Raw genomic sequence first — 15,892 nt, 5'->3', positions numbered from 1 at the left:
TACAACTTGCTGTGTGTTGGATGATTTCTTTCATCTGTGTATCACCTGAGGATAGTCACTTCACTGGTTATATGGAAGGGTTTACAACCACTTTAATCACATCCACTCATATAACAGTACTTACCATTCTGGATGAATTCTGACTGATAATGAAGCAACACTATGGATTTCATACAATGGAGGATGACTTCTAATATATTTATGTGGGTAGTATCATGGGGACTTGTAGCTCCTGTTCCGTGGTACATTTTGGCTTGAGTTGAGACAACAAGACCTTGGTGGAATATTTTATTTGGAGAGCCTCTCTCACATTTCATGTATTCTCATTCAGCCTTTGGGGTACTAAGTTTAAAAAACTTTCTTGAAATTGACCTTGTTTAGTCTTAATAAATGTATTTGACGCTGAAGTGGTAGAGTACAGAATAGCAGTGTGTGAAACCAAGGCAAATGCTGCTTTACTTTGTAAATGTATTTGGGGGACACAACAAAAAAAGGGGAGTACACCTATGGTTAGGGCCTTGATGACCTTAGAGGTCTTGGTACCCATGTAGTTATATCCTAGACTGCAAAAGCTTTAGCCCTTTTAGAATTGTCTCTCCAGCCTTGTACCCCATGAGAGTGGCCATGGAGGTGCATATGGTTTATTGTTGAGGGAGAACAGGCAGTAGGACATATTCTTATCTTCCAATATCTCGCCAAGAACTCTTGCAGCTAGTCTCCTGCTCAAGTTCACAAACAGGTACATTTGTTACATGCATGCTTGCATGTTAAAACCTGTGTTTTTTTTTTTTTTCCCTCACTTGAAAGGAAGTAAATAAAAGTACTAAGAGATGTTGTAATTTTTTGTGGTATTGGTGCCTAGTGCCCCATCTCTTTATGGCTTGATTTCCCAATTAGTACTTAAATTGGCCAGGCCACGCCACGCCACGCCACTTGATTTTATCAAGCCATTTTTGGCCATCCTAAGGCTAGTCATAAGTAGAAATTTTACTGACCGCAACTTGCAGTAATACCTTTTCACATCGTCCATCACTGTGCTGTGCTGCCAGGACCTGATACAATCTCCTCTGCATCTTTGGCTGCAATTGTTAACCGTGCATACTCAGAGATATTGTCTTTCCGATATAGAGAATGGAATGTTTGGTACTTACTCACATCAGGAGTTTTCCAATGAGGTGAAAAATCTCTGCGGGCAATAATTAGAACTTCTAGTGGTAAAAATGCCATCTACACAAAGTAAAAGCACATTCATGTTAGATCTGATTTTATAACTAAGAATAGGCTGTAGGACAAATAAGAGTGCATGTTCAGTGTGACCAAATGGGGGTTCATACACACAATGCAGTAAAAACCAGAAGAAAAATGGTAAGTCCAGATTTTGGTATAAAGGGTCAATTATTATTATAATAATAATAATACAGGATTTATATAGCACCAATAGTTTGCTCAGCGCTGTACATTATAAATATAATGGGAGACAGTACACAAGACATTACAGTAACAATATGATTCAATACACGAGGGGTTCGAGGGCCCTGCTCCTTGGAGCTTACAATCTAGGAGAATTCCGCTACTATAATTTTTTTTTCAGAAATCATTATTACAATGTCTGTATTGTGATATAGAAAAACTGTCATATGAAAGGAATATCGATGCATTTACCATAGCTATATTCCAAGCCAGCCTGACAGTAGGTTGCAAACACGTGGAATTTATTACCCAGTGTAAGGGTAACAGTGATTTTCAGCTTCTTGAAAAAAGACTTTAAACGATCAGGTCTGGCCAACATTGTGATGCGATAGAATGGGGTTTTCCACATCTGATGGAATACCTAGCTTAGTTGAAACTCATAATTGTTTTTTTTTGTTTGTTTTTTTTCTTACCCCAAGCTCTTCTATACGTCTAAATTATTTGTAATACAGACAAGTCATAATCATTCTAATTATATTTATCACTCACTCTTTTGAAATTTAGCTGATGTCCAGAATGTGCCTTGTACATGGATTATATCTCATGAGCAGCACAACGGGGGGAATTTCTCAAAACTGGAGCAGACGGAAAATGGAGCAGCTGTGCATGGCAGTCAATCAGTTTCCATCTCCAGCTTGTTCATTTAAAGCAGAACCAAACCCATCAATATATCTGCTTTCCATAACAGTTACATTCAAGGCATGCCGTGAATGAGAACTGTCACAGTTGCTTGTGCTTTCAGCTGAACTGTCAAACCTATCAAATGGCCAGTGTCATAACTGATCTCATGTGCAGTCCGGTGGCAACTGCAGATCAGACAGGCTAAGATGGGCAGCTTCCTTGGCTGTAAAGGGTATGGAGGGTTTATCTTTACTTTAACCGCTTAAGCTCCAGAAGGTTTTACCCCCTTCATGACCAGGGCATTTTTTGCTACTCTGCACTGCGCCAATTTAACCTGCAATTGTACAGTCATGCAACACTGTACACAAATGAAATTTATATCATTTTTTGCCCACAAATAAAGCTTTCTTCTGGTGATATTTGATTTTTTTTGTATTTTATCATATAAATGCAAAAACATTTTGAAAGTAAAAAAAATTATATTTTCTACTTTGTTATAAAACATCCAGTAAAAAAAAATCAAATTTCTTCATAAATTTAGGTATTTTGCTACATGTCTGGTAAAAAACAAAATACCAATAAGTGTATATTAATCTGTTTTTGCAAAAGTTATACCATCTACAAATCTGGTTCTAGGTGATGTTAACGGGGAGGGACACTAAATTACACTGTCAATAGTGGCACGAATGATCAGTGCTAATACTGTAACTGTACTAATGACACTGGCTTAGAATGGGTTAACATTTAGGGGCAATCAAAGGTTTAACTGTGCTCCTAACAATGTGTAATGTGTGTAATATGTGCTGCTTTTATTAGTAGATGTGACTGTTTTTTCTCTCTGCTTTGCAGGAAGAAAGAACAGCCACATCGCTGCTTTCTGAACAGAGCCCTGTGTTATTATTAAACACAGGGCTCTGTGCTGTGATTTGCTAAGCCGATCAGCAGGTCATTGGCCAGGACCTGCTGACCGACTTGTGCTGTACCGAATGACAGCACAGATCTGATGGGGGGCGTGCACATGGGCACCTTCTACTTGGAAATGTTGGGTCACGTACATCCCAGCGCAGCGGGGATGGCTGCAGTGTATATTTACTGTGGGCAGTCTTTAGGCAGTTCAAGTTTGAAAATAAAAGATAGAAGCTAATTGGTCTCCATGTACAGTTGCTTCAGTTTTTCAGTTTTAATTAATTCCTCAAAATGTGTTCAAAATATATTTTATATATGTATGTGTAAATATATCATTTTAAATAGACAAAAACCTTCTAGATCTTTATTTAAGTAATAACTGCAGACTTAGCACAGCTCAGCATGGAGACTGGCCTTTTAGGAGCTTTTTTTTTTTTTCTTTTTTTTTTACAAGTAAATTGCATTGTGGTCCCCGTGACCCTATGTGCTTTCAATTCAGAACAGCAAGAGGACTGCATACTCAAAGGACACTCATTGGAGATCTGGAGAAAGCAAGAACTTTATTGCTTCCATGTAGTCAGTTTCCCAGACTACATGCATACAGTATGTACTGAGAATGTAGCTTGTGTTTAATCCCTTTAGATCTAATTCTGATATAAGAGCAGTTGCAGGCTTATTCAGTAAGATAACGAGTAATTGCAGTATGTAATCATTCATAGCAACTGGCCAGCGTAATGTACCTGGATGTTTTAAGACATGAATTTGACTTGGTTCCTCTGGAAGATGCAGTTTGCTTGTTTCATTTTTGAATAAGACAAATAATGTCATGTACAAGCACTTCTGTGATGTGGCATGCTGTGGATGGAAACTACGCATAAAGAGGAATTTCCTCATGTATATTTTGATATAAACCATCTTCATCACTTTACAGGGCATAGAGCCCCATTTAAAACCAATAATACGTATTTTGTGCTTGGATCATACTATAGTCACTGAACTATGCTGTATGATGGTATATTGCGTTAGAGCAGGGGGCTAACCTGTAAAGTCACAGTGTAGTCATCATATCTGCACTCTTATACACGTATTTATGAGCCCAGATAGATTTTAATAGACTGTATTTGCACATTGAAGAGAGCATCAGTGCTAGTTTGGTACCAATTCTACAGGAATACAATATTCTTGGCACTCTAGCATATGTATTGGTCTTCCCCGTTAATAACACCATGTTTTCAAAGACAAAAAGGCTTACTAGCGTCTCCAGTGATTCCAATATGTGGTTTAGCAAATCTGTATGTTGAAGCCTCGCAATGCGTATTCAGTGACAGCAGATCGTGTCTCCCAGATAGTAGTGTCTTGTCCGTTTCCATAACAACAACGGCTTAAAGATGCTTATAAAAAGGGAGAAACAAAGCAGAAAATGGAAAGGTCTCTGCTGTCGCCACAGAAGCAGAGCTTCTTTATTACCACTTCAAATATTGCTGCGTAATCTTGCAGTAGGGGCCATTGTTTTCTAATACCACCTTATAGATTGTAATGGAAGACTTATTTTCATTTGGTGACAAAATAATATTGCCCATGTAAAGATGATTATCTTTTGTGACGACTGAAAACTAATCTAGGGAGGGAGGTGGACTTCAGAAGATAGGCTGTCCTCTCTGCAGGGATAGAAGACTACCTATTAGCTGTCCAGTAGATGTGGGGTCCTCTGAACATGCAGACGGCAGTGGCTTGATGACCTATTGGTTTGGAGGCACAACTGTCAGTGCCAGGTCCACCAGCAGTCTTTCCGTTCAGATGCAGACACAAAACTTAGTGGAATGTAAAAATGTCAGAAAGTATTAATCATTTTAATAACTGGAGAATTACTGGGGAGTTAGGTGGAGGTCTGTAGTTCTCTCTCTTATTTTTATATGTATGTATGTATGTATGTATGTATGTGTGTGTGTGTGTGTGTGTGTATATGTATGTATGTGTATATGTATGTATGTATGTGTGTGTATATATATATATATATATTTTTTTATTTATTTTTGTAAGTATATATACTTACACACACACACACACACACACACGCACACGCACACGCACACGTTCAAAATAGCAGTCAGACATCACTAACCTGATCACTGTTTTTGGTAGAAATGATATTTCTACATGGCAAATAATTTACTAGCAGCTGTAGTAGAGTAATAGATATCCAGAAGACCCAACAGTCATGACATGCATGCTGCTGATTCTGTGTAATTGAATCACTAATTGAAAGGGGCATGTTCAAAATAATAGCAGTGTGGAGTTCTATTAGTGAGGTCATTCATTCTTTGATAAACAGGTGGCAATTATTGCCGTTATTTAAGGAAGGAAGGCAGCAAATGTTGTACATGCTGGTTACAGTGCATTTCTCTATGAAATTCTGAGGAAAATGGGTCATTCCAGACATTGTTCAGAAGAACAGCGTACCTTGATTAAACAGTTGATTGGAGAGGGGAAAACATATAAAGAAGTGTAGAAAATGATAGGCTGCTCAGCTAAAATGATCACAAATGCTTTAAAATGGCAACCAAAACCTGAAAGATGTTTGAAGAAAGCGAAAAACTACCATTTGACTGGATAGAAGAATAGCCAAAATGGCAAGGACTCAGCCAACAATCAGCTCCAGGAAGATCAAAGAAGGTCTAAAGTTACCTGTGAGTACTGTTAAAATTAGAAGACGCCTATGTGAAGCCAAGCTATCTGCAAGAAGCCCCCCGCAAAGTCCCACTGTTGAAAAAAAAGACGTGCTGAAGAGGTTACAATTTGCCAAAGAGCACATTGACTGGCCTAAAGAGAAATGCGCAACATTTTGTGGACTGATGAAAGTAAGATAGTTCTTTTTGGGTCTAGTGGCTGAAGACAGTTTGTCAGACGACCCCCTAACACTGAATTCAAGCCACAGTACACTGTGAAGACAGTGAAGCATGGTTGCGCAAGCATCATGATATGGGGATGTTTCTCATACTACGGTGTTGGGCCTATTTATCGCATACCAGGGATCATGGATCAGTTTGAATACATCAGAATACTTGAAGAGGTCATTGCTGCCTTATGCTGAAGAGGAAATGCCCTTGAAATGGGTGTTCCAACAAGACAACGACCCCAAACACACCAGTAAACGTGCACCATCTTGGTTCCAGACCAACAAGTTTGAGGTTATGGAGTGGCCAGCCCAATCCCCGGATCTTATCCAATAGAAAACTTGTGGGGTGACATCAAAAATGCAGTTTCTGAGGCAAAACCAAGAAACAGAGAAGAACTGTGGAATGTAGTCTAATCATCCTGGGCTGGAATACCTGTTCACAGGTGCCAGAAGTTGGTTGACTCCATGCAACACAGATGTACAGCAGTTCTCAGAAACAGTGCTCATACAACTAAATATTAAGTGATTCAAAGGAAAGCAAAATCTTCAAACATTTTTCAGTTTATATAGTGAATGTTTGAGTTTGTAAAGAACAATACAAACACTGCTATTTTTTTTGAACAGTCTAATCACTTTTCTTCAATTTTTTTTAGAGGAACAACACACATTTTGATATTTTTCTTCATGTTTTGATTTGGAATAGAATGTGTAGTGTTTCTACTGCATTTGTGTGTATGGAAATAAAAGCTATTAGAAGGATTTTGAGCTTTATTCACTTATTTCAACACACTATTATTTTGAACACAACTGTGTGTGTGTGTGTGTGTATATATATATATATATATATGTGTGTGTGTGTGTGTATGTGTATATATATATATATATATATATATATATATATATATATATATATATATATACATACACAGTGGGTAAAGAAAAGAATCACCCCCCTTTTAAAATGCATTTTGTTGCTTTGTAGCCTGGGATGAAGACTGTTTTTGTTTTATCCAGCTGTATTTACCCAGTGCAACTTATAATTTTCAAGTGAAAGATGTAACACCAACATATCAGGGAAAAAAAAAAAAGTAAAAAAAACAAAATCACTGAGTTGCAAAAAGGATAACCCCTCTCCTAAAAATGACTTGCAAACACAATCAGGTATAGGTAATCATCTTCTCAATGGCACACAAAGCCAATTGACTTTCAACTGTGATTAGCGGTGGTCATTTTGATTAGCTGAGCATGAAAAGAGCTTCCTTGGAGCATTTCAGTCCGTGGTAGTGCAACATAAGCAAACAAACTATGGGTGGCAAGGCACTGTCAGATCTCCGGGATAAAGTTGTGGACAGGCACAAGTCAGGAGATGGATACAAAAACATTTCAAAGGAGTTATCAGTGCCTAGAAGCACAGTGAAGTCCATTGTTAAGAAGTGGAAGGTATTTGGTACACTACAGACCCTCCCTGGATCAGGACTTTGTTCCAAACTGGATTAAAGAGCCAGACTGTCACTGGTCAGAGAGGCAACCAAGAGGCCTACAGCAACTTTGAAGCAGTTGCAGGAATTAATGACAAAGAGTGGTCTTTGTGTGCATGTGACAATATCACAAATTCTCCAGAAATGTGGCTTGTATGGGAGGGTTGCAAGGAAAAAGTCACTCCTCAAGAAAGGTTATATGTAGTCAGGGCTGAGATTTGCCAAAACGCACCTTGAAGATTCCGAGGCCAAATGGAAAATGGTGTCATGGTCAGATGAGACTAAAATGTACTTATTTGGCCTCAACACTAAACAATATTTCTGGCAGAAATCCAATACAGCTCACCATCCAAATAAAACCATTCCTACAATAAAACATGGATGTAGTAATATCCTGCTATGGGGGCGTTTTTCTGCAGCAGGGACTGGAGCACTTGTCAGGATAGAAGGAACAATACCATCAAATTCTTGAGGAAAATCTGCTGCCCTCTGCCAGAAAGTTGTCAATAGGAAGAAGGTTTACCTTCCTACTCGACAGTGACCCAAAGCACACAGTAAAAATGACCACACAGTGGTTGAAGGAGAAAAAGGTGAATATCCTTGCATGGCCTAGTCAGATCCCAGACTTAAACCCCATTTGAAAATCGGTAGGTTGACTTGAACACTGCAGTCCACAAACGGTCACCATCAAATTTAACTGAAATTGAGCAGTTCTGCAAAGAAGAGTGTGCAAATATTGCAAAGTCTTGCTTTGCAAAGTTAGTAGAGACATATCCAAACAGACTGGCTGCAATTAAAGCAAAAAATGGTTCAACAAATACTGACACTAAGGGATGATCCATTTTCCAACTCAGTAATTCTGTTTTTTGATTTTTTTTTTTCCCTGACATGGTGTTATATCTTTCACTTGGATGTTATAAGTTGCAGAGTAAATACAGCTGGATAAAACATAACCTGTGTCTGTCTTAATTTCAGGCTGTAAAGTAACAAAATGTGATTATTTTAAAGGAGGGGTGATTCTTAGTTTTGCTTTGTTTTGCTTGAGTCAGTTTACTCAGTCTGCATTATGAGGGAACAGTAGAGCCAAACCATTTTGTAGTACTGAGGCAGAAAGCAGAGTTTGCATGTGGGCCCCATTTTTGCATATAATTACAAATTCTACACAGGCACAGGGTTTTTAAAATTAAGTTGATCTCTTTTATATGGTTAAAAGCATTGAAAAGACTTCTTTGTGAAGTATAATTAGAAATATTCTGTCGGCTTTCAGAAATAGGATTACTCTGGTGTAAGGTTTGCTTTAGGACAGAATCATTTAAGATGTAGTAGTTGATTTTGTGCTATACACTTTACTGCCCTGGTTTGGTGGTATAAATCAAATGGTCTGTCATGGTGGATAATGTGTTCGTTTACCAGTTATTTTTCTTGGAAACATCCAGATGCTATGCACAACAAACCTCTTTTCCTTGGAACCAGTTTTTATTTGGCACCTCGGCTTTATTATCTTTTTTGGGAAACCTCATACTGTAATATCACTATCTGTAAATATTTTTTGAAGCAGATCAAATATTCATAAGGAAAAATTGCATAAGTGAAATTCTCTGTTATGAAGAACATCGTTTGGTCTTTGTGATAGTTGTATAATGCACAATACTAAATCATAATGTGCTTGTGCATATGTAAAGGGCAGTGGAATGAGGGCACACTGGTTCCTCTTGGAGCTGACAAGTAAAACTATACAGATGGCACATGTGGATGGATAAGCCTGCCAACTAAAAGTCCATGGTTAGCAGTAGCATGAAAAAAGCCCCAACAGTTCCTTGAAAATGGACCACAAGCTGATGGCAGCTCCTCAGAAACTGACGCATTCTCTGCAGCAACATAAGAACAAGAGAGGGTGCCGATCTGGGTGTAGCATAAAAATAATGGTTTAATAAAAGCATACAAGTTGCAACTCAGATTTGAGCAGGATACATGTGCATAACATTCATATGGCTGTCATGGTACCACTGGGTCAAGGAATATGGCGGGGCATCCTGGGAATATCTCAGCTTGAGCACGAACAAAGAGCTGCTTGGAAGATCCGGATCCAGGAAATCGGTACCATCTCTTGTTCTTTTCCTCTTGGAACTGAGCACAAACAAGTAATCTAAAATTCAACCTCATACATTCCTGCATGCATTTAAAATGTGCCATCAGGGTTATGCTGCCACCTGTGGGAGAAATAGCCACTGGCAACAAAAAAGTTGACTAACATGAGAAGCCTGCCCACTGCTAGCATGCCTCAGTTTTCTGCTAGTGTTCTCATGAGAATGGATGTGTTTTCTTCAGCTTTGCTTAATTTTCATGTAGAAGATTTTTCTGTCATCAACAGCTGTTGGTAGATTCATGCTGGATTTGTTAAATCCTGGAAGATTTTCCAGTCAGTCAGTGGGCGCAGATTTTTCTAGTTTTATACTAGTGTTCTCTTTATAACAGTCTTCTACAGCTGCTGGTAGATTCAGTGCTGGTTCACACCAAAATCACACAGGAACACGCTCCACATTCATGTACAATGCAATTTTCAGACCATTTATTTAAATGGGCTGAAATCACACTGGATTGCAACAAAATTAGTGCATGTACTACTTTTAAATACTCACTATAATGTAACCTCCTTCGAGGCAGTCCCATTAGCCTAGTTTCACTCCAGACTTGTAAAACGCAACATTTTGTAGCGAGACAAGTTAATTAAGCCCCTGCACAGACTGTTTCTTTTGGCATGGAGGACAAAGTAACCCATGACCTGGTGGCTCAGTAATCCAGCACGTGTTTCAGGGAAGTCCTTCCAACCAACCTTCTGGAAGACCGTCATGATTAATGCCAGTCTGTCCTGCTTGGAAAGGTTTCTGGACACCCTGTCAGTGCAGGGGACTTGGTCAGAGGAGCCACCACCTCCTCCATTTATATCCCAAGGCTGTATAAATGACAGGTGGACTTCTTCAGCTGACACTGCCTGGACTCGGTGTGGTTCCTACACATTGAGGTGTTTCAGGTCTTGTGTTGCAGGAAGGGGATGGCAGTTGATGAGTTCCTGACTGCTAAGTTCAGCAAACTGGACAGGTTTGTCTCAAAGTACAGGGATCTTCTAACAGAAACAGGGGATGGGTTATTTGTGGGATGAGTACACCCTGGTCTACGTATGCCTATCTCCCCTGGAACATCTTCCTTGTCCACTTCATCTGCATCTTCCTTGTCTGCTTTTCTTTCTGTACTCTCGCCCACAGGGTGGTGTTTGCTGTAGCCATCACCTACACAAGGTGAACTTATGCATAAGGACAGGGTTGGTATTAAGACCAAGGACTTCTTTCTGGTCTCAGGTAGTCCTGACTTTCACCTCATCCAGGGCACTGTTTGCCTGTCCTGCTGTCTGGTATCAGTTCACCAAAAGACAATTCTCTTCATTCCCTGAAAATATTGTGGTCTGTGACATCTGTTACAGCTATTTTTGGAAGAATGATTACTTTTTGTAATCCCAGATGGACCTCAAAAGGGGTGCGCCACATACTTTCCTAGATCTGTGAGTGCTTCTTGCTCTTCTTGACATTAAGCAGCTTTCCCAAATTTAAAGACAGCCACCCAGTCTTCTGTATTCATTATATGTGTTCTACCAGGTGGATATTCAGCTAATGCCTCATCTAATGCCAACTTCTGTTGTTTTTTTTATTTCTTGAGTCTATTAGCCTTTGCTGTTTTACCCATCCCTCTGTTCGACTGCTTGTGGAAATCCTGACAGTCTGAAAATTCCTGTATCCCTCAAAGGATGAGAAAGAAATTTGGATTTTGCACGCACTGTAAACACCTTTTCTTGATGTCCATTGAGGAACACAGATCCCATCACTGTGTGTTTTCTGATCATGCTCTCAGTATTACTTTGCTACAAAACTGTAGCATGGTTGTAGTGGATGGGGTTATGCTGTGCTGGACAACATTTTATATATTTTTTGCCAGTGTCCACTTCTCCTGTAGGTGGTAGTATAACCCAGGCAGCCTTAGAATTCCCTCAGTGGACAACAAGACCAGAATGTTATGGTGAGTACAAAAAAATATTTTTCAGACAATAACATCATCTTAAATGGGTAACCACAATCTTGGCTATCTTGGATGATGCAATTTTTTAAACTGGGATGGTCCACTATAAATGCTTTACGTTTTGTACAGTTACCAGAGTTCTCTTCCACCTTCTGCACCCACAAGAACTTTCCCCCTCCAGGCTGCATTCTGTGTCTAATATGATGTTGCTGAGAATGCAGCAGAACGAGTGACAGTGAGCTTTGTGGACAGCAGAGATGAGAATGATGGGGAGATTTTATACGTAGGTCTAGGAGAGCTTATTCATTCTGCAGCATTTACATAGCATAACAGCACAGTTTGTATTAATGATGCTATTTTTAACATTTATGAAAATGTACAAAATAGTAGTACTTAAATACCATACATTCGATACACTACATTTCACTATATGTAACCTTTTATACTGGGGCTTAGAATTACTTTTTCTGCGCTTCTATATGTTTCTGTTTGTGGTTTTACTTTTAATGTTTGCTTGTTATCCTGCTCTCAGCTGGGATTGGCTCTCCCACACGTTTGCCTCACTAACGTGGTCTACCGTTGTCTGTTCTTTTTATTACCATGCCCCTTTCCTTCTATATCTATCTGCTTCTTTTTATCTATTTCTATTCTTACTCTTCTCCCTCCTCTGGTCTGTTTAGAAAAGGAAGTCAAGTTCCAGTGTGCATTTAATGGTGAGAACCTATTCTCAGCTGCTGTGCATCACTACATGGCTCACCTTCTCATAATTCCATGCATGTCCTGCTTGAGTTCATCACCATCTACTGCATGCACCTGCAGACATCTGAGAACATGTGACCGTGAGAACCTGGTCCAAGTCTTTGCTCCGTAGTCTGTACTCTGTGTTCATTTCATTCTCCAGTGATTCCAAAAGCAGACTACAGAAACCATGTTAATATAAAATAGAGTTGAATTTTCCACAGTTTGGTAGAGGGTTGAAAATATAATTTATGCCCATTATCTGCAGTGTATTTTTATAATTATTTGTTTTCTGACACCTGTTACATTGAGATGTTAGCTAAACAGTGAACAGAGCTTTATTTCTGTCTTTTCCTGCCTCCATAATAGCTTACTGAAAAGCGGAAAAAACATAGGGGTTTTTATATATAAAAAAAATTGCCTTGATAGTGTCTGAGCATTCTCACAGCTGTCACGAAAGAATACCTGTTATGTATTTAATTTGTTTATTTCCTGTAACCATCAGATCCATATTGTGCCCACAATGCTGTATTTTCCTTAGGCCATACTTCAGGAAAATACTGAATTATGGCCACTAGATGGAGCTAACAGTCACAGTACAGGAATATTTTGTGATGGCTATATATACATACATATACACAGCAATTTTTTTTTTTTTATAAGTAGACTTCATAGAGTCATGTCAGGATGATCCATAAAAACGGAGCAAAAGAGCATTGTTTTGCCCCTAGCAATCATACTCTGTGTTTGACATGAGAATTGGAATCTGTTAAGTATCTATCAGCAAGCCTGTTTTCTAGTTTAAATAAGGCACAAAGTCTGCAATCTAATTCATGAAAACATCCCTCATCGAATAATTATTTAAGCAGCATGGTGACTCAGGGTCCTATTAAAACAAGAGCTGATTCTGGAGTCCACTCTCAGCCAGGAACCACACTTTTTATTCTACATTATGCTTGCATTATCTGTGACATTCCTAAAGTGTGGAGCCTGCAGTATCCTTTTGGATGTTTTTGAGTACTGCTGCAGAGAACATTCTACAAAAGAAGCGCTCAATCACATGACTTTGATTAGTCACGTGGCCAGGCTCTTGGCCTCCATTATATTTTGTATGGGGCTTCATTTCAGAGTTCCAAAGCATGCAAAACACACAGCTGTGCTTCATAAATGTGCTGGAAGATTTCTTTTTAAAGCAGCAGTTATGGTTGGGCCATATAGTTGCTTTTTAACTCTGGCCCCTAAGGGGTCGATTTGCTAAAACTGGAGAATGCAAAATCTGGTGCAGCTGTGCATGGTAGCCAATCCTTTTCTAACTTCAGCTTGTTCAATTAAGCTGTGACAAAAAATCCCAAAAAACTGAAAGCTGATTGGTTTCTATGCAGAACTGCACCAGATTTTGCACTCTCCAGTTTTAGTAAATCAAACCCTAAGTGTCTAATACTTTTACCTGTTGGGTCTCAGGTACCAGGGAGACTGTTTGCATGGCATTTGTATTTTCTCCCCATGATTCCACCAGTTTCACTTGTTTCCTTCAACAGCTCAAATATACACTAATCAGCCATAACTTTATGACCGGTAAAGTGCATACCATTGATTATCTTGTCACAATGATATCTGAAAGTCGGTGGATATATTAGGCAACAAGTAAATGTGTTGACATTGAAGTTGATGTGTTGAAAGCAGAAAAATGGTCATTGCAGTTTGTTGTGTATAAAACTGCGTACTGGCAGAGCCCATGCTAACCCAGGTTGACAACCAAAAACATTTGTAAAAGGCACATGAGCATCAGAATTGGACAACAGCGTAATGGAAGAAGGTGGCCTGCTCTGATGAATAACACTTTCTTTTACATCATGTGTATGGCTAGGTGCATGTTTGTCGCCTACCTGAGGAGATGGCACCAGGATGCAGTATGGGAAGAAGACAAGTTGGTGGAGAGAGTGCGTGATGCTTTGGGAAAAGTTCTGCTGAGAAACATTGGGTCTTTCCATTCTTGTGGATGTTGACACTTATGACCTACCTAAATATTGTTGCTGTCCGAGTACATGGAGAACCCCTATATGGCACCTGTATTCCCTGATAGCAATGGCATCTTTCAGTAGGATAATGCACCCTGCCACACTGCAAAAATGGCTCAAGAAAGGTTTGAGGGACACAACAATGAGGTTAAGATGTTGACTTTGCCTCTACATTCTCCAGATCTTAATCCAATCGAACATATGTGTGATGTGCTGGGAAAACATGTCTGATCCATGAAGGCTCCACCTCGCAACGTACAGGACTTATAGGATCTGCTATTGAAGGCCTGGTAAAGGTATGCTTATACCTTCAGCGGTTTAGTGGCATCGATGTCTTGAAAGGTCAGGGCTTTTTAGGCAGCAAATGTGGGACCTACCCAGTATTAGGTTGGTGGTCATAAAGTTATGGCTGGTTGGTATATACTTGTAGGCTATCAAGTGTTCAACAAAACTAGACCTAGATTATGCGTTGTTGTGCTTGTCTGTCTGGTATGGACATTAAATTGTAAGCTTCATCCGAGCAAAGAATGGTGTAATTAAGACATGATAAAGCACTCTTAATTCTAATGGCACGCCGCCCACACTAGAAATCTCAACCGTACTGGGAACTGAGGTTCCTGTGTGGGCTGCGTTTTCTGAAGAAGTGTAGGGACTTCTTCCCTGCGTGTCCCAGGGCAAGGGAGTCCATTCAAATGAATGGGCCCTCGTGCCCGCGGAAAATGCGGCCCGCAGGAACATGGAGATGTGAATCTAGCCTGAACCAGGGCTTACTGTAAAATCAAAACTGATATCTTGTTAGTATTCTGCAATCAATGGGATAAAAATAGCCATCCATTTGATTTTGGATATACGACTATACGTGAATATCTTTAAGTTTTCCTTTTTTCAAGCTGCCAAAATAAAGCTAGCCATAGCTAGTATTCAGTTAATTCTTTTCATTTTCTAATGGTTAGTGGGGTCAAAGTGATGGATGTTCTTGACCACAGTGATGTGAAAATTTGACGGATCAAGATGGAATAAATTAATTTCTTACCCTGTATGTAGTTTTCATTTGGGAAAGTCTGTTTGTTCCAAAATTAAGAGTTTGAAGCAAACTAAATTTTCTAAAGATACTTTTAAATGAAATCATCAAATGTACTGAGAATTTCGTATGAAAGACTGTATGGACAGTTTTTGTTTTTCTAACATCTCTTGAGCGAGACCTCCCATACCTTTTTGATTAATTACTTGCTTGCCTTTTTAGCCTCCACAAATATTCAACTTAAGAAAAAAAAAAAGAAAAAAAGAAGTTTGCTAATGTTTACCTAAATGCTAGCGGCTGTTGTCACATTCTAAGTAGTCCCCTTGTGAAGTGACATCATTTTCTAGATGACTGTGCCACTGCCGAAAACATTCCTGGAATTAATTTTCCGGAAGGCTGTGTAGTATCTTTATCACGGTGTTCTGGGTGTCCAGAATGTCATGAAATCTGTGTCTTTTAAGGCATTTTTTCAATTTTGGAAACAGCCAAATGGGTGCTAAGTCAGGGGAATAAGGTGGTTGGTCAAGTTTCCAAATGGGTTTCTGGGCCAGGAAATCACAAACACTTAACTCATCATGTGCAGGATTACTGTTGGGATGGAGGATCCAACAATCTTGGTTGACCGTTGTATCATGTTGTATGAACTTGTAGTGAACTATCCCCTTGTGATAAAAAA

The 15,892-nt window shown here is 39.3% G+C and overlaps 1 protein-coding gene across 24 annotated transcripts in view; it reads left to right on the top strand.

Moving 5' to 3' along the window:
- Nucleotides 1-15,892, top strand: part of LOC149470465 (calcium/calmodulin-dependent protein kinase type II subunit gamma) — a 332,348-nt gene that overhangs the window by 279,168 nt on the left and 37,288 nt on the right. For 12 of the 24 annotated variants that reach the window (XM_089663501.1, XM_089663475.1, XM_089663532.1 and 9 more), the window contains one exon: nt 12,120-12,152. The exons of the other annotated variants lie outside the window; for them this stretch is intronic. In XM_089663501.1, the coding sequence (XP_089519627.1) occupies nt 12,120-12,152 (33 nt within the window). The remainder of the gene's footprint in view (nt 1-12,119; nt 12,153-15,892) is intronic. 24 annotated transcript variants of the gene reach the window in all.

The sequence above is a fragment of the Staurois parvus genome, unplaced genomic scaffold (genome assembly GCF_062004578.1).
Source record: "Staurois parvus isolate SC_StPar_1 unplaced genomic scaffold, SC_StPar_1.0 ptg000043l, whole genome shotgun sequence".
Lineage (NCBI taxonomy): Eukaryota > Metazoa > Chordata > Amphibia > Anura > Ranidae > Staurois > Staurois parvus.
The sequence above is the reverse complement of the archived record's forward strand: the minus strand, read 5'-3'. Positions and strand labels throughout refer to the sequence as shown.